The 24,839-nt window shown below is 36.0% G+C and overlaps 1 protein-coding gene across 6 annotated transcripts in view; it reads right to left on the bottom strand.

Moving 5' to 3' along the window:
- LOC127388112 (uncharacterized) overlaps nucleotides 1-24,839 on the bottom strand; it is a 229,116-nt gene that overhangs the window by 89,285 nt on the left and 114,992 nt on the right. For 5 of the 6 annotated variants that reach the window (XR_007890312.1, XM_051627173.1, XM_051627216.1 and 2 more), the window contains exon 4: nucleotides 2,828-2,876. Coding sequence is in view for 5 of the 6 variants with exons in the window: in XM_051627173.1 (XP_051483133.1) it covers nucleotides 2,828-2,876 (49 nt within the window). In the remaining variant the exon portion in view is untranslated. Of the gene's footprint in view, nucleotides 1-2,827; nucleotides 2,877-9,863; nucleotides 10,122-24,839 lie in introns of those variants that run through there. The other variant, XM_051627183.1, reaches the window with a different exon arrangement.

Below are 24,839 nucleotides of genomic sequence, written 5' to 3'. Positions count from 1 at the left end.
TCTCCGTTCACAGTCAGCAACTCACTGGTCTCTTATAAAATTGTACTCAATGACTGATAGTTTTTTATACTACGAAAGAATATTGCCTCAGCTGTTTTAAGTGCCCTGGATAGGTCTGTTGCACTTGAAGGGAGATACCTCATTGATGGGTGGTCTTCTGCATCTATCAATCAAGGCAAGATCTTTGCCATCCAATAAGCTGCCTTCTTCATGTCCTTTGATGCACAGTCCCAAAAGACTTTTTGACAGCTCCCCCAGCTGGGTCAGCATTTTAGTTTTCAATGAGTAAGAATACAATTAATAAACAAGCACTCAAAATTCTACAGTTACCAAGGATGTAAAACACCCAATATTTGAATATATATATATATTTTTTTTTTTTTCAGTAAGCTACTTATTTTGGCTAACCCATTAGAGCATCTATGAAAATTGACCTTTTACTAAAAAAGTTTATTTACAAAACTGTGAGCTACATTGTGGGTCTGGCCAGGCCTGGTCTCTGATGTGAATAGCCAATTCAGGGGAGTGATGACTAACAAGTCTTAATTGCTACAGAGCGTCAATTAAGTACCTAGGTAGTGTTCATTTTGCACATTTTGGCATCTGAATGCCTGTACTTTTGTAGACGTTTCTAACTTTGATGTTGAATGTTGCCAGAAAACACAAAAACAAAAACAACTTTTAACAGCTGAGGGCTAAAAACCTACCATCTGGGCAAACAGTGATTTAAATGTGATTTTATATTAAATATATACACGTGTTAGTAAATACATGATTGTTAGTAAGTACACACTTGTAAAAGAGTCACTGGCAGCACAAATTTGAAGTCTATATCAAGATAGAACATTTATAATATACCCAGTCATTACAGCGTAAAATAGTGGTCTGCTGAACTAGCAGGTAATATTGCTGAAATCAGCATTTTCACTCTGAAGTTATTAATATCTTACTTATTTATAATTATCTATTGCATTTTATCCTCAAGATACACAGACACCGATCAGATGCCATGTGCTGATCTGGACCCTCCATGTCAGAGATGTGAAAATGTTCAAGGCAGAACACTCATTTACCAGCACTAGGACTTTAACAAGTTATGATGATGTTACAAAAAAGAAGAACATATAGGAGGACAGTTTGCTGTCTTTACCACCAAGGTTGCATTTTGAAACACTCACTGAATCTGTAAATGCCTTCCTTTTTAACAACTCAGAATGTTTCATACAAAGAAGTTAATCCAAAATTTTAACTATGGGCTACAAGTCAAGTTTTATATTAAAAGTTATTTGAGCTGAGCTGTTTTTCTAACTCAGTCTTCTGCAAAGTAGTCCAATATTTACACCCTTCAAAAGAAGTTTTCCATTCTGCTTAGTCAAGAAAGAGAGATTTAAATGGAAAAAGAAACTTCTATGTGGAAAAGTCCAACTATGAAGAAACACTCAGAAAACACTTAATTTACTCAGTGCCAGTATTTCCCTAAAATAAAATGTTAAGGATTAGACTCTCACTTTACAAGGAATGCTACAAGTCACATTTGTGGAAATAAGTAAAGGAAATGCATGCAAAGGTCAGGCAATATTACACATACTATCTTAAAAAATCTTCTCTTATTATTTAGCAGTCTGGTCAATCATCCAAGACCCTCAGACTAGTAGGGTCCAGCCTTCATTTTCTTTTGCAAAATTAACTGGAAGACACAGGTATCAGTAATTGGTGCAGTGCTAGAAGAAGCATTGTAAAGAAGATGGCAGGTAACACATTCTTCCCTGGTGCTAATTCTAAGCAGCAGCAGTAATTAAAACTTCTGGAGCTGCAGAAACTTTGCAGGGACTGCATTTTGGTAACCACGTTTCCAGGGGAAATACTAGTTCTAATGAAATCAAGTGAATAATAGAACTAACAGTTTGTCCTAAAAATCTGTATTCAGCTAAATGAAAATATCTGTAATCTCCTCTCAACAATATTTTAGAGCCTAGCACCTTTTCTGAATTTTGTTCTAATTTGTTTTTTTTCCAGAAAGTTCAACTAAGGATGCATTATGTAAGCCTATAAGTACAGAGTTTATTCTGTTCTCTGTTCTGAAACAAAGGTCTATTTTCAGAACATCGTAGTTTTCCTGTTTTCTGACTATTTGCACATCTTGAAAACTAGGATAAAGGATCTGAAATCCAGTATTTTAGGGTAGCATATATTTCATTGCACTGAAAACAAAAAAACAAGGCCAAACTTGCTGCATCTATGTGGTAGCAAATAAAACCACTAGCAAGGACTCACCTCTCATGTTTTCATGAAATAAGTCTTAATTTTTGTCCAGGTGGATTTTGCAAATATTCTACAGCTCAGCTATTAACTACTTACAGAAAATCCTAAGAACAAAATGTGAACACAAAGTGCTATTGTTTGTTGTTTAAAGACACCTCAGTTTTACAGCAGGGGTGTTGATGCTTCCACTTTTTTACTACCTGAAAACCCATCAACAGCTTTATAATGGTGGATGCAACACAGTTCAACTTGCATTTGCAAAATTCACTTTTGAAAACGGCAGATGTGTGCCAGCACATCTGGAAACAACTTTTAATTACACTTTCCTCAAGTGGGAAAGTAGTAGCTTGTACCCATAGCAAAGCTTTTATATCTGACCACACAAATGCTAGCAACCACCTGTGCTTTACACTGATTTTTTATTATAGAGTATATCACATTACTACCCTATTATTCCAGAATGACATTTGAAGCTGTTGTGTGACTAAGCTGCAGCAAGTGTGGTCTTGAAAAGACCTCTACTCTACAAAAATGTAATAAACTTGATTGCAGTTAGGGTACTTACCACTGAGGATATCACAACATGCATGCTCCTCAAGTTGGCTTCTCTTGCTCTGAAAGTCATAAAGGTGTACGTTAACAATCATGATTGCCAGTCTGGGAATTGGAATTTAGCAAACTAATGTATGCCCCCAGATGAGAAACCTTGTAAGTATTTGGAAGACTTTTCCAATATCCATTTCTTTCCTACTACGAATACAGGAGTATTATAGTCAGATACTCAGCTTCTTCAGATTACTGAGATTACAAAAAGCAAATTCAACTGTGATCTGTCAGTCTAACGGTATTTCAATTCTGTCATCAATATTTTCATAGGTTGCTAACATTGTGAGTTACACCACTGGGTTTTCTAAACCTTCTTCCTGTACTCCCTCCTGTCTCACCGAAATGGAACAGCTTTTTTACATCACTGTTCCTCATTTCTGAGGGGGGGAAAAAAGGAAGTTTCAGATGTGCAGAAGTGCAGAAGCCTTTTCTGCTTTGCAACACTCATTCAGTATTTTGGAAGTGTGTACTGTTGACACACAAAATTTTGTATATCATAGTGGAAGAGAAAGGCTGAGCATTTGTAACGCTCAGCACTTGGGAGCCCTAGCATGCCCAGATACAGACTCATCAGAAATGGACACCAGTATGTGTAAATTTGCAAAATATAAAGTACGCAGTTTTACAGATTGGATTCTAGGATAATTTGTTATTCTGACCTGCTCATTGTGCAGGTAACTAAAAAAACTCCCAAACATCACTTCAGCAAAATTGAATCTGCTTATCAGTTACTATGCTTAAAAGCTGCAAATTGTTACACATCTAAAAAGCCACATTCACCTGTCTCATAATTTTTGCCTTTAATTCAGGCCTTAAGTTTTGCAGTAACTCATGAAGCCACAGAAGATCCGCCACAGGGCTGAGCCCTCTCCCAGAGTGCTGCCCCCGTAACTGCACCGCATGCTGCCAAGGGCTCTAGGACTGCAGCTGAAAGAAGCTCATCCTGCTTTGACAAGACTCAAAGCAGACTTTAGCCCAGGATCCCAAAACAGCTGCTACGTTCCCTCTCTACTAAGCAGAACAACAACCCATCTGTACAGCCGCAAGTACCTTGGCTTCACTCCTGCCCTCCCCCTGCTCTCCCCCCACGGCTACACACAGTCGCACCGAGGTGCAGAAGCGTCCCAGTGTCACTAGCTCACACCACCACCGAGAGCTGCTGCTTCTGCAGCAGGCAGGACTCTCTGGGTCAGTGGAGAGGCAACAGCAAGATCTGCTCTAATGCACCCTTTTTTGCCATCTCAGAGCCTCCCATGTGACACCTGGTAGGCATTTAAACATTCACCCAAATATTATGAATTAAAATAATGTAATGGGTATTCACTGCCTTGTATATGTAAAATATTACTAAGCCCTTTGGAAGTTAAGAGATTGAATAAGTTAACAGTCCATAACCTCACTGCCGTAAAAGCATAACCTGATTTCACATCACAAATACATTTATTATCCATGTAAAGAAGGCATAATATTGTTCCTCCTATGCTATGATCTGTGGTAACAATTTTAGATTGCTAAAAAACAGATGTTCATTTATGTGAATTGTTTAAACCTAAGGAAAAAAAAAATACCTCTGTCTACTTCAAAATACAGGCACACTCTAAATATAATAAGCTAAGGGTTTTCCAACTAAATACACTTAGAGGGTAAACAAAGACCGAAGCGCTCTCTGGTACTCTATAAAAGATAAAAATATGCTTTTTTTCCTTGAAGATGAAGGAATCTTGAAATATCTTACTGAGAGAAAACTATGTCTAATTAGCAAAGTAATAGACCTAGAATGTAAAATCATTTAATCTTGGACATAAATGATCTAATGTAGCATTTAAACAGGAATACACTAGAAGGCAGTTCGTTGCACTTTCTGAACTCTGCTTGAAATGGTGATACGAATTGATATATAATCAAGGTCAGCCACAAGAGTCATGTTTAGAAGGGGAGAAGGATGAGAGAAAAGACTGCAAATGGGTATAATACGCATTCGGACATCTGCTTCTTTACAACACAAGGAAGGCATGTTCAAGGCTTTTACTCAGTAAACCTTCCTCTTTGAACAGTGCCAATGAAGACAACAAAGCTGCTTGAGGGAGATGGCAATGCCTATCATGCTAGTGCTGTCAGGAACTAAGGGGGAAGAGGCAGCTTTTGGCATCTTGGAACAGCCAGGTCACAGCATGCTGGGTCCAAAGAGCTGCAAAGCCAGGGGGATTGTCTCTTCTGGTTGCAATGGGCCCTAGTTCAGCCCCTTGCCCTTACACATCTTTAACTATCCCAATCACCATAAGCTTAAGGATGTGACTGGAAAGGAGAGCAAAAATGTCTTTGAAGTCATGAAATATATCCAAGACCCTGGATACCTGCCATTTTAAAACATAGAGCTGAACCCATTTGGCCTTAGCAGCAAGTTAACAGTCTGGAAGCAAAGAGCAAACTAACAGAGAAAAAAGCCCAGGAGGGATGCACCCTCCTTGCCTAACTCCCTCTGATTCCAGGCTTTTTGGGTGCACCAGAGCCGTACTTCTATAACTAGCCAGTGAGGCAAACTGCATGCCTGCAGCCACACTGGAGCCTGCCCATCACACTGCCATCCCCAGGACCTGCTGGAAACCAGCTCCAGGGCTAGGGGCTTGTGCTTGGGCCTGCACACCTCAGTGGGAGAGAAAACACCCGGGCTTAGGTACAGGGTGCTGAGAGGCCGAGCAGGCAGAGGGACTACTCCCAGGTGCAGGGTACTGCTGGCAGCTGTTTTGTCCAGAGCAGGGTTGATGACATGCCCATTCTCTCCTATAGCAAATTCACTGAAAATACTAAAAAAAATTTGCAATCCTATTGGTCCTGCCAAGGGAGCTTGACTGGAAGGACAATTCATCTTTGTTCTCAATTAAAAGCATTATTTTGACTCAATAATTATTTAAAAGCCAGGAGGAATATGATTTTGTGATATAATTACACAAGTAAGTGTTTTAAACTATCAAGATTTGGTAGAGAAAGAAGAGAGAGGGAGTAATAACAAGCACAACTATGACTATATGTAGCATTCTTCCAGCCAGTGCAGTTCCACTCGTATTCTAAAATCACTGTAACATAATCACAAACCAAAATCATAACTGTAGTGAAAAACCACATAGAGCATGCTGATATGGAGGGATCACGTTAGCACATTACATTACTGGATACTGCAAGTGGTCTGCCTGCTTTTCGAAAGAATACAGAGACATCGCAGCTACTCTAATACAGAAAAATGGGAAGCAAAGCAAGAAAGAAATTGAGAGAATTTGTGTTAAACTGGATTTTCTTGTCTCCTCCTGTAGTTTTTATCACCCACATGACAAAACATTATCATTAGCAGTTTATACCAAAAGCTAACATTTGTCCATCGTTTTCTATTCTCTCTAAACCATAAAGGTTGGAGCCTGTTATGCACTCCCCTTATCTTACTTTGTTACTTTAGAATCTAAGAGCACGCTGTGCACATTAATCTTTCATGGCAGAGTTCACTGAAGTTCTGCCAAAATTCAATAATTATGTTCCATCCAGTGCAGCAATTTATTTATCTCATTGCTGGAATTTTGAACATATAGAACAAAGCGCTTAGTTTATATGAATTAAATGCTTGCTAAAAAAACCCCACAAGACAAAACAGTCCTGTTTCATTTATAAAGTTTTAAAACATGCAGTAGAATGAATCTATTTTTACAAGACCTCTTGATAAACTGAAAGTGTTCTACAATGCGTTTAGGGGTTTTTTTTCAATATAAGCAAAAATATTTTACAAACACACTCGTAACTTTTATTCAAATGTATAACAATATGTACCACTTACACTGCATTACTAAAACATGAAATATTAATGTCTAATGGTAATTTAAAATGCCAACCACAAAGCAAGAGTTTGTATTTTGAATGGAGGCTAAATTGGTTTACTGCACTGAAATGGGTAACTTGGACCTCAACAGTTTTTAAAAGTAAGCCTAAGACATAAAATTACAACAAAATTAAGCTTTATAATTGCACTCTTTCATTATATGTTTGCAAACAAATAGAAAACATAAAGCCCTCCAAGTAGAAAGATTAGAGACATGTTATTCCTGAGGGCTGTTAAAAATAAAAATGGCATAGTGCGGAATACTTAAAATCCTTCACCTTTTGTATACTCAGGAAACTAACTAACCAGCTATTTATCAAGCTAACTACACAGAAGAAACATTAACCTACCAGATTGGAATTTGAAAACAACAGAGTATCTCTACATTTTAAACTTAATACTTACAAACACAGAACGCTGATTTATCCAATAGAAACACGACTGCTTTGTATGTTCATACAGAAAATGCATTTCTTGGTGAAGGAAAATATTAATTTAGTGCTTGCAACCAAAACCATGTTTATAATGCTTTAAGTTTTTAAGGAAAACTGTTACTTCATATATTAGATTACAGACTTCTAGCATGCCATCAGACAAAATTTTACTCTGGATTTAGAAACCACTCACAAAGTTTTTGGAACACAATTTGCTGTGATTTACAACACAACCCTTCAACAACCGAAATAGAAATGAAAATTTCTAGAAGTGGTGCACTAGCATGTGTTCATTATTTCACAGTAAAGCCTTCTAGGTAAAACTAGGAACATCATAACAAAACATTTTAAAGTTCATTTTTCAGTAACTAGATGTTTATATGTATATACTAAATTAACTGAACCTAATTTAGTAACTCAGGATAAATTACTTCCACACACCAGCAAATAAACTCCATAACGATTTGTGAAAATCCTACTGCCACATTTACATTTGCACCCAGTACGGTCATTTTCTGAGAATGCTTTACATTTAAATAGGATTCAACTGTGATGTAGTTTTTCCTGCTGGAAAACTTTTTAAAAATCTCAGAAAAATGCACTTAAGACCTATCTGTTTTTATTAATGTTCTTCATCTATTTTTTTTCCCACATGGTAATATTGTCTGCTTTCTTGCATTGTATATACAACGTGTTATAGCTAAACTCGTAGGAGACTGTCGAGTATTGTAACTCAGTGTCCTGTAACGTAACAATGAACAAACTCTCCCAGGCAAGTTATATGAAAGTACAGATACTGAAGAGTCTGTAAAGCTCAAGTTTTTTTCCCAGCTAGCTATGTCTTGCATTATGTAATAAAGAAAACCCGCAGACATGCACAAACACCTTACCAAAAATGTACGCTTTAACAGAAAAAAAGACAATACCTGTAAAGCCCATTTTAACAGCAAGAACTACTGCAAAAGGGACCAAGGCCAGGGAGGGGGGGTCAGGGGAAGGTGCAAAAAGACTGTCCCACATCATATTGCCGCTGTAAGTATAGTATTTTTTATAAGTAAACAACACATATAGGAAGTAATGAGCAACTCCTGGGCTATAGCCACAAGGGCTGTTATGTAAAATAAAAATAATAAAAAAACAACCTAACAAAAATGCTGCCTAACCTATTTTGTCTTTACATTGAATGCACATGGAAAAGACACTGGGGCAGAGTTTACACGACATATGATAGGAAGTTCTTAATTTCCAATTGCTGGGTTGCTTTGTTAAATACAGATTAAAATCACAAAATGTTCAAGTGTACAATAATAATCATGTATTTACTTACAGTGCCAGACTTGTTTATATAATATTAGCAAGAAATAATCACCCATTTATTGCACTGATGATCTCCGTAAGTTTCAAAACTCTGAGCACACTTGAAAAGTGAACTTTCACAGCTACTTATTAATGTTTAGACTAAATCCTTTTCCCCTTTTTTAACAACAAAGGACAACCCAGCTTCTGCTCCCTATCTCACAGATCAGACCAATACCCAGATTTCAAGGAATCGGGTTAAATCCAAAGACACATCTGAGTTTTTCCTTGCAAATTTCCCCCCAGTGGATATAGACATGTATTTTTAAAAATACTTATATCAAAAAGCTTCACTCACACAATTCAAACAAAGAAACTTCTCAAAAATGTCATTACTTACTGTTCACTGAGCATAATTTACTGAGTTTAAATGTTTAAAGATTCATCTGCTTTACATCCACAAGTATTTTAAGCAACCCCTAATATTGTATCCTGCTTAAATGTGACAATTATGGTTGCTTTGGTATGTTGAAAAATATAAAGGTACCAACGATCCTCATTATGCCTTAGCTGCCTGTAGCCTGGTTTTTGGAGGTGCATAAGCTGCAGAAATTTAGAATTATAATAGCAACAATTTAGTACACGAGTCAAAAACAGACTCCCCCCTCCGAATGCTTCAAATATACTGTATAAAGTCATTTTGACATGCCTACACAACTGGTTGTGGCAGCTTTCAGACATGATTCCTAATCACAAAAAAATGCTTCAGGTTCTTTTAGAGAAAGCTTGCCGTTGGGAAGTTGATTTTGGCCAAGTGCCAAAATCATGTGCAAAAGGGGCCCTCATTACCAATTCATGGCAGCCTTCAGCGCTGACAAAAAATGTGACCCAACAGGCTAAAGCAACAACTAAAATTAAAAAGTATGAGACAAAGACAACTTACTTAATATTCCTTCCATCGCCACATTAAACTTTTCTGTAATTAAACCCTTGTTAGTTCAAAGCCGTTTTCAACTACTTTTAAATGATTGCACAGGCAGTCTGTAACAGTTGAAAGCTTTCCCTGTAAATTCTCCCCAGCCACTCCACTTTTAACAGCTTTTGGGTCCAGCAGCAGAACTTTCTGCCGTGAGCCCCTGCAAGAAACCTCTCTCAAAAAGAAGAGAGGCACTCGCGCGTATTTCAGGGAAAACTAAGCAGATCTTTACAAGATTTTGCAAGCATTAAAGGCATAGGAGGAGTGAGGAGGGGAGAGGAGAGAAAGAGCTCGATACGCGGGCGCAGCTATTTCCTAAACTTTCTAAAAAGCTTATCAAAATGGGCATGCAAACATTAAGCAATCACAATTAACAGCGCTCGCTGCACCACTATCCCATAAAAGCAGATTTGATACACAACCTTACCTAGATGTCGTCTGGCTTTTCTGTGGATCAAAAAGTTTCCTGCCTAAGCACACAGATATTCTTTCACAAACCATAAAGGCCCCTTTTATTAATCCAGCACTGTAACAGCCTGCTTTCTATACCACGTTGAGAGCAGGATGCGTCAGCTTTCGAGAGAAAAACAGTCTTAATACACAATTAATGGCAGATTGTATAATAGTGGATTTGTCTTAAAGAGTGAAAAGGCATTTTTTAAAAAGCAAAGAGGGTGCGGTCAGATGTTAGGCTATCCCTGAGAAAAGGGGCCTAGCCTGCACTAGTACCTAAATACTAGCAGAAGCTTACTGGGAAGGGAGCCAATGGAATGACTTTGTTTGACCCAGCTGCCAATCTCTCCTGAAGCACTGCGCCAGACTAAACACTGACACTATTTTAACTCAAATCAGGCTACAGCAGCTGTTTGCTTTCCGGCTCTCAGCTATGCACCATGGCCATGATGACTCTGCACAGCACATATGATAGAGCTGTGGCTCTTCTGCTAAAATATATTCCATGTTTGGACTGGTGGTGTAGAAATGGGGGGTTGAGGAAACTGCTGTTTTGGGGGTTGGGGGCTTCTTTCTTCCTTTTTTTTTTTTTTTTTTTTAAATACATCACTCTCTCCATTCTCCCCAAAGTGAAATAAAAATAAGATTTGAGGCTAGCAGAAAACTCAGCATTGTGAGTCAGGTGAAAGAAGACAAGTTACTGCTTGGGACTGACAAGAACCAGAATACATTGTAAAGATATGCATGCCTTACTTCAAAACCCATCTACAACCTGAAATTATTTATTTTCTTCTTGCTAGTTGCTCTAAAATTGTTCAGTATGAAAATAATCAACAGATTCTCCCTCTCACTCATTTTAAACTGTAAACGGAAAGTGTGTGCTTGTGTATATATATGTAAGAAAGCAGCCGTTACATGTAGGCTTATATACATGTATGCTTACATACACCTATTTACATGTGCATCCATATTCTGATCTAAATAACACCAGTGCAAATTGCACTGTAAGCAATGAAATTATTACAGGTGAAAACTGAGGGTGGAATTTGATAGCCAGTTTGCACATGAAAGTATAAGAGAATGAAAAAAATGTGTTATTAGTAATAGGCATATGGCAAGGAGGTTGGCACGTCTTTTCTAATTCAAAAGAAGTCAAAGACGACTTGCAGCAACAGAAACAGAAACAAAGCACGTACACATGTTAAAATCCTATGGAGGCTTCCGAGGTGCTGTGTGTGCAGCACAGCCCAACACAACACTTACAGTTTTGCAGCATTTGCACCTAAACTTAGCGCAGTACTTAAACCAAAACTTTTTTCCTCTCACCCTGCTATGGAGGGTTGCTGGTTATTCCCAAAAACCTTCATGTCATCATTTCTTAGTTCAGGAAAATACCTTTTAAATACCAGTAAAATGTCTCCACCTAAAACCAGAAGGCCTAGAAAGGGAACCCAACCTTTTTTATTCAATAAAAAATTGTGTGACATATCTTGATATAGAGAACAAGGGGAAAATCTGGCTCCTGACATCTGAATGCTTTCAGTAAGCACTGTGGGGTATCTCAAATTCAATATGTATACTCAATAGAGACAATGGGGAAAAAAAACACAACACAAAACAGAAACAGAACATACAACAAAAAACAATCTAAACCGTGAAAACTGAGTCTATTGCTCTGTCTTAGCATGTTGCGCACTGACTGATTTCCATGAGTTGTTCAACAGCTTGATACCAGAAACCAGTGAAAGTCATTGATATTGCACAAGCCCGAATCTCACTAAACTACCTGTCCTCTCACTGGTAATCAAGTATATTAACAGCTTTAGAAAAGATCCCAGAAAGAAAAATAAATAGATAGATAGATAGATAGATAGATAGATAGATAGATAGATAGATAATCCACCATAAAATTAATAAGGATTACATATAAAATGAGTATGCCCAACGATCCTATCTAAAGTAAGGACTGAAATGGGAGAGGAGACCTGCATTATGTCTGAAATGCCAAGAAAGTGTATTTACATTAACACTAAGAAGGAAGTTACACTAAAGGCAGTTACATACACCTGAGAAGCCTGAAAATGTAAAAATTGCAGACAGGTGAGATAAAGCCAACCGTTCTTTACAGACCCTCTCTTTTTCTTAAGGAGCACCACAAGCATTTATCATCACATGAATCTGCAGCCCCTCTAAATAAAATGCAACTCCTCAGCAAGAAGAGTGTGTGCCCTATGAACTCACACCTTATGTTGCACCAGACAAGAAAGGCAATACTGTAGTGATCGGTCTAGAAGGACATTAGTGACACTGAACTTAGCATGGTTGAAAAAGGAAAAAGCAGCAGAAGGTGAGAAACAAAATATAGGTTGAAGTAAAGCTTTGCCAGCTCCTTGAGGCAGAAAAGAATATGGCCAGATCAACAGACAAAGCATTTAGTAACAAAATTTCAGAGTGACAAGTTGCAAATGATGATGTCCAAGACAGGACACGATCAGGATGCAATAAACCATGGTGGATAGGCAATTAAAACACTGACATAAAAAAGACAACACTATGCAGTTAGGGGTGGAACACAAAGGGGTTTTCATTCAAATACAGCATAATTAGCATAAAGCTCATGCAACCTTCTCCTTCTTGGAAAGCTAATTGAAAATCTATTCCTGTTTCAGTTTGCGAGGGTAGGTCCTCTTAGCATCATTTTGATTTGTAACTTAAATACTCTTGTCATAAGTGCTCCAGGGTGGTTGCAGAACAGGGAGGTGGTATGTGGCTTTTTTTTTTTTTGCCTTTAAACAAACTTCGGTCAGTCTTGGGCAAGGCATGAAGAAAGGGAAGCACTGGAACAGGGAACTAGTAGAGCTTTACTGACAAATATAAATAATTTCCTTCTAGAAAACTCTTTAGAATTCTGATTATCGCAAAAATGACGCATTAGTACAGCTACATGTATTTGCAGTTCCTGTTGTAGAAAACCTTTGGTTGCTTCTAAAAGGGTTCTCTGTTAGAAATAACACATTCATTCTTTTTACCTTGATTTTGAGGTTAGGGAGCTGAGTGTATATGTGATTACACTGTGTGCACCTACACCATCTAAAATCTCCTCAAATCTTTGGTCAATATTGATCAAATTTAAGATCAAATGTTTCAGAAGATATTTTGAGGAACTCAGTAGTTTTCAGATCTACATCTCATATCAAATATAGGTCAAATGAGTAAGGGAGTGAAATTTTGTCAGCATTCCTATAAGCAAATATGGAAAATCTGCAGAAGAAAAAGACTTTCTAACTGCTTCATTGCTTCACAGCAAAAACTTCCATCAGACCCACATGCTATTTTAAATAACAAATTTCAATTAGCCTCAAGAAAATAATCCATAGGAAAGTAGGCTTCACTGGTCATGAACTACCTTTGTTTTGATGGGGATCTGCTAGAAAACACATTGGACATATCATTCAAAGGTTTGGGGTTTTTTTTGTTTGCTTGCTTTGCTATTTAGTCTCAACTACTCAATAAGAGTGGCTTATTTTTCCCCCATTTTTTTATGTTTAATACCCTAATTTTGGCCCACTGCTTTATGACCAAATGATTCCTCACTTCAAGTAAACTGTAAGCTCCAATTTATTTCAAAGGAATCAGGATTCTACGCATTTCATCGACAAGCCATAAGAATATTGTCAGAGTCCCAGAAAATGATGCATATAGAGCAATGGGCAGCTAGCACTGCGAAGCAATAGTAAATTTCAGCCTCCAGTTGTGAACCAGCCACTTCTGGAAGAGATGGTGCCCAAAACTATGACATAATATTGCAAGTCACATATGTCACTCTGGCATTGGAAACTCTGAGCTCCTACAATAGAGTCATAGAGTTGTCAGAGTTGGAAGGGACCTCTAGTCCAACCCCCCTGCTAGAGCAGGATCTGCTAGAGTAAATCACACAGAAACATGTCCAGATGGGTTTTGAACGTGTCCAGAAAAGGAGACTCCACAGTCTCTCTGGGCAGCCTGTTCCAGTGCTCTTTTACTCTCGCAGTAAAGAAGTTTTTCCTTATGTTTAACTTAACCTTCTCTGCTCCAGCTTGTGCCTAATTGCCCCTTGTCCTGTCATTGGACACTGTAAAGAAGAGAGTGGACCCATCCTCCTGACTTACCTTGATATGGAGTAAAGAAAAAGGGCTGGCTCTTGATACCTGAATGCCTTTAGAAAAAACCCACAAACAAACAAAAAACCCAACCTTGACAGGAATAAATGCAATACTTTCTATTCAATACTGAGAAGCATACATAAATTCAAGAAACAGTCACCTGTTCATGGTGAAAAGGAACTCAGATTCTAACAGCTGAGAAAAAAAAACTTGCCTCAGAAACTTGATTGCATAAATACCTTTCATGAAGGATTTAAAAAATCCTCAGAATAAGCCAGTGGCCACCACACCACTACAAATAGTAGTGCATTAGATATTTCTGTTCCGTTTGGTTGGGAAAATCTGGTATTGCCAAAGTTCAGAGACATCTTTTAAGCAAGAGCATGGAACATGGCAGTGACTTTTGTAGCTATGGAATTAGTTCCATTCAGACTCTAAAATTAGTCTTACACAATCTCATCATCTCCAGATGCTCCTTTATACTCATAAATTCACTAAAATGTTTATATTGTCCCACGCAAAGGGGTGAATGCCTGCTGTGGATTGTTGCTCCAAGGCAGCAATAACTTACTATGTCTTTTCTGTAGCAAGTCATAGTGCTTTTTTGAAGTACAATCTATAGACATTTGCTCTTTCCATCACACCTCCCACATTTCCACAAGCCACAACATATTTGTTCTTCAAGACATCTTCTGGAACAAATCAGTTTTAGTTTTGAATTAGAATACGGCATGACATGAGACAGATATAGCTGAGGTTTCTCCTAAGAATAAAATTGTGTGCTTTTAGAACAGAGACAAAGCAAACATCAAGCTTGCATATACGCCTTACTTCCAAGCCAAGGAAATAGCTACCATATGTATTAAAAAGTCAGTATCAAACATAATTAGATTAGATAGAACACAACTAGGCCCCCAAAGACCACCATCCAATCTTACTCATTCCATCTTTGGGACCAATTATCATGTTATTATACTGACTAATGCTGAGAATCCACCAAGGAAGAGGACCTTATTGTGTTGCCAAACAAAAAGGCAGTTCTCGCCTCAAACATCATCCTACTACTTTGTCAGTCAAATTCAGCCTTTGTACATAAGATCCCTTCTTTGACCCATGTTAGCACTCTTCTTCCACCAAAATAATCTCTTTTGCAATTCTGACTACTAAAGAAGGGAGACATATTCCAGTTTTTCCTCTGTTGGTAAATACCTTCTATGGATTTACTTTCTGTTATTTTCTTTAACAAGAGGTTAAAGAGCACAGTGAAAGAAAAACAAAGTAGCAAACCAAACCAACCAACAAAACCCACAAACCAAAAAATGTATATGTCATAGAGCAGTTCAAGGTGATTACAAATCAGGATTCTTGATGTTTTTTGACCCTGCTACTAGCTTATTGTGTATATAACTAAACCTCCTCTGTCCCAGATTTCAGTTGATATAAATACAAAGGGCTCAAAAAGCATGTGAAAAGATTTGCATGGTCAAGCCTTTGATACTCTACATCCTACTTTCTCTAAAAGTGGGGCAGATAATATTCCTATTAATGTTTCAGCAATTAATAAGCTATTAATATGAACACTGTTAATTCTAATGGTGGAATCAAATAAAGCATTTAATCATAAATTAATGTAGGCTGAACTGCAATTTCTGATTGCCTTTAATGTTTATCTACAGTAGAAATAAATATTAAACAAATTTTTATTGAATATCCAGAATAAATCTATGGTTGGTTTAAGTGCTGTTTTTATGTAAATTGCAGTGACAGAACATCAGACTCGGTTTTTCACCACATGCTTCACAAAGATAGTCCTAAGCACTAATGTCTAGTCTTTAACAACCTGCTTCAGTGCAAAGCTTAAATAACCAATCCCTCTGCCAATGTATATGCCTTTAAGTCAGTGCTGTGTTGACTCTTTAAATATTTTTGCTTTTTAATATAAACTTTTCAGACAAAAATCTCTCTTAGAGAACAAGGATCCTACACAACCAAATTAGAGAGAAGTTGCTACTTTATTTTTTTCAGTCTCACCTGTTTAAGTACAGCTGACAGCACAGATGCATGCATTACTCTTGTCTGAGGGATAACCTGCTTACCAGACTTTAAAGATTTACAGTTTAAATTGGCTCATTTAGGAATTATGATGGTATTGAATATTAACGTGAAGCAGAAACTAACAGGTACACCAGCAGAATAAAAATCTGTGCCTTCAGTTTTATTCAAAACTCTGGAGAGGAAAGAAGAGGCAGGTGGGATTTGCATACATTGGTGATTTCAAAATCCTGCTCAGTAGCCATTTCTATTGCTACACATTTAGACACAAACTGAACCAAATCTGGCAGTAAGAGACACATTCTTAGAACCTCTGTGCATCCTATACCAAAATAACTGAGTTTCCAAAGTATTAGAGCAGAAAGTTTGGAAATTAAAGCCTTTATTTTTATATTATAATCTGCATATTATAAATCTGCATATTATAAATATACCTATAAACTGCCTGTTGATAAAACTTAACATGCAACTGAAATAACATATACAATACTATTCATATATTCTTCACACAAAACTGTCAGGAGTTTTCTCCTTTCAAACCCAATACAAGACACAAAAGGAACATCTTTTGTATCCTTTACTCTTTGCCAGTCAAACAGCTACCTAGACAAAGAAGCAGTAGATGATGAAGCTTACATATCATCTGCTATTATTGCACATCTATGGAGGCCTGAGAGAAAAGGCCACCAGCGACAGACTCTTTACTCTGGTAGGTAAAAAATAATAATATTAAATAGTTTTAGTTAGGGGTCTGTGATATAGACAAGATTTCATCAAACAGACAAAAAAACAGACTATGTTAGAAAATGTACTTAATAAGTTCTGTCATGCTATCTCGATGTTCTAAATTTTCATGAGTGCCACTGTCAAGTGAAAGTTCCATGAAATACAGTATCTTGCATAGATTAAATTAGGGAGATCCTATTCAATAACTTTGAGTTATTAAAACAAATGTTAACCTCTGCATAGAGACACATCCTTTTGATAAAATGCCTCCTTATATCTAAAACCAGCTTTTATTCCACTGTCAGCTGCATTTTATTAGTTTTAGACCGCACTTTACTGTCATTGGAGAAGTTTCTAGGTTAATCAAAGACCATTTCTGCATCTCAACTGAAAAAGTAGCAGCTATGAAAAGTAATTTCCAGTTTGTCACATCATCACAATTTGGTTTACATTTACACTATATGAAGTTAAATTACCATTCCAACATGAAACACAGAAAACTGGAATTCTCTTACAGAGATGGCTTTGCAAAACAGAAATCTTTTTCAAGTCATGAGCATGGTCTGTCATATCTGCTTAATACATATAATTTTCATTATTATTAGAGAGCTGCATGCAAGTATTGATGGGGAGCATATGCTTATTACCTTAGTGTCACAAGTAATCAAGCATCATCAACAATCAAACATATAATTTTTGTTTATTACTCTGTGTACTTTTTTAATGTAGAATGTCAGTATGTAATGATTCGTACAATATCACAATATTCAAGGAGCAATTATTTGAGGAATGAATTCAACAAACTTCAGTGTATGTAAAAACTTTCTCAAACATTGTGTTCTCTAAAAAAAATAATAAGAAAAGAAGATAGACAGCAGACTATGATCAGTTTGAATTACCTGCACTCGATGCTGAAAATTATGGCATCTCGAGGTACAAGTTGCTTCTACACATGCTTAATATGGTGAAAAAAACACTACTTCAAAACTGTGATAAGTTCATGCAAAGAACTGGAACGCAAGCTTACTAATTTTTTTTCAGTTAAATATTAGTTTAAAAGCACTAAGAATCCACTGCCCAACTGACTGAGCAGTGAGATAACATAGTCAGGAGAGAGGATAAAGAAACAGAAGGAACCAAAACTTTTATGGGTTTCAAATGGAAGAATATAGAAATTTTCATAGCTTTTGGTGAGAGTATTTGAGTCCCCATAGTTGCACATGAAGAAGCTGAATTGGAATATTACCAATTTGGAAAATCATAAGAAAGCTTTCTAGTAAAAGGCACCTGCCAAATAGTAGCAGCAATTGTGTCATTGAAGATTCACAGATTTAATTGTTTTTTGGGATTTATCTTAGTAATAATACTAGAGGGTGTGTCAGCATGGAAATGCTTTTAGTATTCCAATAAGGAAAGTGACTTCAAATACAGAACAAAAATGTCTTTGAGTGCAAATTCTGTTCCTCCGTAGTTAGACTGCAGTAGCACAAGTGTTATAGGAAGCTTTAAATTGTAAAGCTTGTCTGCTGTGCCTTATAAGTTTCTTTTTAAAAAAATGTATTGAATACAGAAATTTATAATACATTACTCATCACAAGTTAATAATGACTCAAACATTAGCAAAAATGGACAAAATTATGATTTTTATTTCAAATCTATGTTAAGTTGAAGTATGCTCCCTTAAATCAATCAGATTTACATCAGAGATGTGGCTGCAGTGTAGCATTATGTGATATAAGAGATTCTAACACTTTGTAGGAACCACTCTACCTTTGAGAGAGACATGCATCTGATACTCTGCTAGAGTAGATTTCCATGACAATGAGGCTATGAAATTGTATACAAGCTGGAGATCAGCTCCCATACATCTTTCTCCATGACAAGTGACATGCACTAGTTTTGGATTTAGAGGTATGCAGCAACAGTAAAAATCAAACAAATAGTGAACAAACACATAGCGTGTTGTTCTTTGTTGTGGTTTTTTTTTTTCCTTTTCATTAAATATCTTCTTCTCATTAAGCTGCAATTTTGGAGGAAAACATCATGAATGTATACATTTAGAAATCAGTTTTCTCACTACAGAAAAGAACCAGTACATGCTAAATCTTGTACTGTAATTTGGGACACGAAAGAAAATAGCCCAAAATATTTGCTTAATATCAGAGGCAGGGAGCCTATGATTCGAAATGTTATATAAAAGGTAAGGAAACAAAAACAGTAACATAATTCTGAATGTTCACGTACAGAAAACAAAGCACAGTGAAAAAAAAAATAATGAAGATGTTGCTTAGCCATGTCTTAATTGGTAAACCATACTTTAAAAAAAATATAATAAGAAAGTTTTTTTTTTCAAAAGAAAGAGTTAAGGAACAAGGCTGTTTAAGCAGTTTTCCTAGCACCCAGTACAGGACTAAAAAGCCTGTAATTTTCAAGGTGATTTGCAATTTCCATTAATTTGTTGAAGGTTTTGTAGCTCAGTAATGAGACACTTTCATCAATTATTAGCGAATCAGAGCTGTTTGCGGCTTTAATTCAAACACAGTAAATACAAACACAAATTTGCATATGATTTTCTATTATCATTCCTAGAGGGTGAAAGAAGGCAAATGATCTTCAGGAAAATGGGGACGTTTATCATTATTTGCCTAAAATTGCTTAACAGCCCCATACTGCTGGAAGTGAACAGAGAATTGTTGATGAATGCCAATATTTTGGTTGTGAGGAACTGCAAATGGTCATTTGGTGCTGGAGTGTTGGCTTTACCTCACTGAGTACCAAATACCTTAGGGTTTTGTCTACTTTAAAAGGCACAATTGTTGGGCTGACAAGGTTTTATTTGTTCTTTAGCTTGTTGTTTAAAGTGAATAATTCTTGAAATTTAGGATCCATGTTAATTCTGGCCTCTTAGATTCAGCATCTTAAAATCCTTGCCCAAGTCTATAGTCTGCATCTGTATTGTAGTGTTTTGGTAGAATGGATGAAAATGAGACATTAAAAGGCAAGATTTACCTGTATTTAAAGGTGCCTGACAATCCAAATGGACACTCACAATAGTTCACAAAGTGACCAGAGAGGTTCCTAATGCCTGTTTAAGCTGGTGTAAAAATCAATGCCAACACAATTTCATGTTACTGAAACCTCATTCATTTAAAGCTTCTTTCAAAGTATCCTTGAGCATCTACCTCTACAAATCTTGTCCAGAGAACAATAAACTGAATTTATTTCTGTCAGTTAGTAAGCATAGGATATTTCCTCCTTCCAAACCAAGCTCTTTATTAAAAACAAGACTAAAATTTAAATTGAAGATGGGTAACACAGCGGTTTTACTCAATAGCCACTTGATGGCAGCATCATGTATAAAAATATTAAATTGTAAAATTAAAACTTTTTTTAAAACCCTCAATAACAGTAAAAAGCCATCCCAAAAGACATATTAATTATTGCAGACTATTATCCTCCTAACAGAACTCTTTTAAATTATATTTTGAAGGTCAACAACTAAATCAATACGTAAACCCATAACAATAATGAATTTTAAACTTCAAAAATGTTGCTATAAAGGTTATTCCTTTAAAATCAATATATGAAATTTTTTTAATATCTGTTGTGAACTTGATATTCATCATAGCATGTAACTCTCCTATGATAACTTATGGTTAATTTCTCTAGGAAGAAACAAACTCAAGGATTTCCATGAAGATTTACTAAAAAAGAGTTCATGGGCACTTATTTCATAAAAATATATGACACTATTGTTACCAGCACAATATCATTTCTGTAGCACATCATTATGAGAGTGGTTTATATTTTCTCCCAACAGGATGATCCACATTCTTTGATCATCAAGTACAGCCACACAAAATTAACAGAAGAGGGAAAGTAGTTCATGGAAGGATACAGGTCACGTTGAAAAGTTGCTTTTCTCTTTGTCTCCTGCCTAACTCACCTGTTTGCACTTCAGCCTGGAGAGCAAATTGAGACTGTTTCAGCAGAACAATGAAAAATGCTAGATCGCTGTGCTGTAAGTAAAAAACTAGTTAAGATCTGCCTTTGCCTCCCAGGATCCCCAAAGATGATCAAACCCAGCTTTTGAACTTTTTACACTTGTTTGAAAAGGTGATTATCCCCAACATGTAATGACTGCTCACCATATTAAGAACACTGATCAATAACATATTGTTATAATGCAACTGCAAAGACAGTTCTGTGAGGATCATATTCAACCCTTGATTCTCCAGAGAACATTTGTTTGCAGTACTAAACATATATGTACTGAAGAAAAGACAGCTTCTTAAGACTGGTTCTTATTCTCTTGATTTATGACTGGAACTTCCATTGCCTCTGATAATTATTCAACACATTGAGTGAAACATGAAAAAATTCTTCAACCAGTAAGACAAACAAAAAAAATCAATGTTCATAAATATCCGTGACTTATAGAAATACTAAATAACAACCTGACTTAATATAGAATGAATGCCTACAGTTTTCTTTTTCAAAATCTGGGGGGAAAGGACATCTTCATTCCAAGCACTAGAGCTTTAATGTTAATTTTTTCACCCAAAGCAAATTTTTTCTTTCAAGTTCCTAATCTCTGCAAATATGGTTTACAATGGAAGCTGAAACAGAAAGTCCACTAAATGCAGAATCGCAAACAAGCAATGCTTGAGTTCTAAAACTGTTACATTTCTTACTACTTTTGTTAATCTCAAAATTCAGCTGGAGCAATCTCAGTGGTCAGATTGTACTTGTGTTTTAAAATTAGGTAAATGTATCAGGAAATCCAGAAAATTTAAAAAAAAACCCAACTACCTCCTGCCCTTCCTCCACAAAAAGAAAAATCTTCATTTAAAAAAGCAACAGAGAAAAAAAAATAGTTCCTGATAGCTTTATCAATCAGGATTCAAAAATACAAAGATAACAAAATCAAAGAGTTCTGGGACTATTCTTCCAACATTATCTTGAAAAGATATTTTGGGGGGTTTATGTAAACCCTAATGCATCTAAGTGTGATTTTCTAAAATTTTCTTGATGTTGTAGCTCACTCAAATTTATATTTCAGCTATAAACACTTATTTTATAACTAACAATAAACAGTTTACTGTAACTGGAACTAGGGGGATAGGGTTTATGAACAGGGAGGAAGGAAGGGAACTGGATAAAAAGAAACTACTGTAAATTAAATTTCCAAATGTAGCATTATTGAGTTCTTTCCTATACTGAGGACTGCACTATATTAGTCATCATTTTAATTTTTTTTTTTTTTTAAAAGGACAGAAGAATATGGTAGTCTGAAAAAAGTTATTTCAAGTAAACTTAAATAATAAGAATCACATATAACTTAAATACTAGCATTATAGCAGAAATTAATTTTCTTGAAATTAAAAAAAAACAACAACAGAGTGCTTAGGCTGCAACCTTAGTGATTTATTCAACTGTGTATTATTTTTGTACTTTTTTTTTCTACTAGAGTCCATGAACCAGCTCCTTCTCAAACTAAAGAGCAGCTGGAAGAGAAGACATTTGCTTATTTATTGAGTACCTCCCTCAGTATTCATTTTTATAGAATGTTCTCATTGCTATAGGCTGAACTTTGTTAATTCACTGTTTGGAAAATACACAAGTAGTATTATCAGGATTGGTGGGTTCCCATCTAAGTCTTAGAAAAAGGGGTTGAGAGTTTATTACTCATCAGAAGATGAGCCACTATCAGCATAGTGGCAGACACAATGAAGTTGCCCTGGAAAGCCTAGTAATGAAGAACCTGGAGGACCACTGCTGTAGACCATAGTCAAGTAGGTTTGATAGCTAATTATAATCACTAGGTGTCAGAATAGAATCAAGACCAATAAAACCAAGTAGTTTTGAAATTTAGTGGTGAAACTGACAAACAGAAAAGTTGTATTTGTTTTTGTAAGCTCTTCAATTTCCTTGTGCAATTTACTTTTATTCCATGTGAATCACAAAGCTATAAAGCTAACTGCTTTAGAATTAATAGCACAAAAAAATGTCAATCACTGCACTAAATTCTATGATTCTATGATTCTATGAAATGTCAGTTCAATGTTTGAAATGAGATTGTGCATTTTGGTAGAGGCTGCACAGTAGGTGAGTTAAACAGTATTTCAAAGAAGGGATTGTAGCTTCTTGTGGCACAGGAGTCACATTCTTGCTAATGGAAGGGAGTTATGCAGAGAATAGAATGCACTGGCAGAGCAAGAAGAAAAGTTGCCATTATTTATATAGCAGCAAGGTGGGAAATTCAAGCAAGGTACAGTGACACAAAGTGAAGATATGCTGGAAAGGTGAAGAAGCATATGAATGAAGAGCCTGGAAATTAAGTGGTCAATTTTTACAAAAATTTCTTTGCCTAAAATGGTGATATTTCTTGCTAAAGGTCTGAGAAAATCTTATTTTAACCTAAACAGTTACTGTTAATCAGAGGTTTTTTTGCAATTGGGGGTTTTGGTGTTTTGTTTTGCTTTGCTTTCATTTAATTATTTGACATTAAAATGACCTTAAAATATTTGTTGGAGGAATAAGGATAAGATGTTTGCAAATGTTATTTTAGCTTTGAAGCTTTTTATTGCCCTTCTCTTGGCCTGCTAAGCAGTTAATATTTCATACTTAACCAAAGTGTTTAGATTTCCACATGTAATCACGGAGTTTCTCTCTTTTCTGGGCAGAATTGATGAGCAATAACAAATGTTAGATGTCTTTTAGATATTTCTGCATAATATTGTTTCTATTTACTTGTATCTTTTTCTTTTACTGTTCTTCAAAGAATCTTCTTACTTTGATCAATTTAAGTCCCTTAATAATTATGTAGGAGATTTTTTGTACAAAAATGTATAAAAGCAAACTGCACATGCAATTTCATGAGACTATATAAAAGTCTTCCTCTGTTTTACACATACATAAAATACTAGGAAAATATGACAAAGCAAAATTCATGGTTTTGTAAATTTCAGATCAACTATATCTTTAAAAGACACACAGAAGAGTATTTAAGATTAGCTAGACTGCTTGATCCAACAATTTTTTTTCTTTTAAAAATTATGTAATTCCCAGATTTCCCTTCTTTATAACTTGACCCAAGGAAACAGAAGTGTCAAATTGCATCAAATAAATCATACTATATGCTTAACAGAAAAATATGCTTGTTGTTTTATTTCTGCATGTTAATGACCTCCCCAGTCTTGGCTTTTCACTCAAAAGCTTCTACTCTTGTTCCAGACTGTCCTTTTGCAGAGTATTTCACCATTTGTATCTTCATAAGCACTGTGAAGAAAATCTTGTAGTATTGTTGGCATTAGTGATGCCAGGATTCAAATTTGATAATATTCTCATAGTCTCTTTATGTTACCTGACAAAATGTGCATGGAGACTAAATTTACTACTCATGGGCAACAAAATATTTTACAGAATCCTGGCCTTTTAATATACATGTGAAACTTGTCCCATGTGTCTTTGTTGTTCTATCTACAAGCTAATTTCTTGTACCAAAAATCATAACTCATAAGGATTTGTATTTTAAGTGGTTATCTTTTAAGAAGGTAAAAAAAGTACTTCCCAGGGAATAAAAATTATAGCAGATTAATTTTCTCTCTTTTTTCTAGTCTTCCCTGCCTCCCTCCTGCCTCTTATGAGCATATATAAACCTTTCTTTCAGAAATAATATTGTACTGTAGTGAGGGTAGTGGCTGATATCATTGCTTCAGTAATTTGGAAAAACACAGTGGAGACACACTAGCTCTTCAATGGGAACAAAGCACAGTAGGATCAGCCCTACAGTAACACAACATAAAGGAAGTGTCTTCAAAAATATAGGATTTTTTTGTTGCAGTTTTGAAAAACTAAGAGCTCAGGACTTACTAACAGGCTTCCGAAAACTTTTAATTTAAGCTCTGATTTAGAAAGATACTTTAGACTTTATAGTATGTGAGTAGTCCATTTAAGAATTTATGAGAAGCTATTTGAAAAATACCTGGGCAATATATTAAAAAATCCCACTACTCCTGGAAATGAAT

This window comes from Apus apus, chromosome 1, assembly GCF_020740795.1.
Source record: "Apus apus isolate bApuApu2 chromosome 1, bApuApu2.pri.cur, whole genome shotgun sequence".
In the NCBI taxonomy this organism is placed as follows: Eukaryota; Metazoa; Chordata; class Aves; order Apodiformes; family Apodidae; genus Apus; species Apus apus.
Note: the sequence above shows the minus strand (reverse complement) of the source record. Positions and strands in the feature narration are given on the sequence as shown.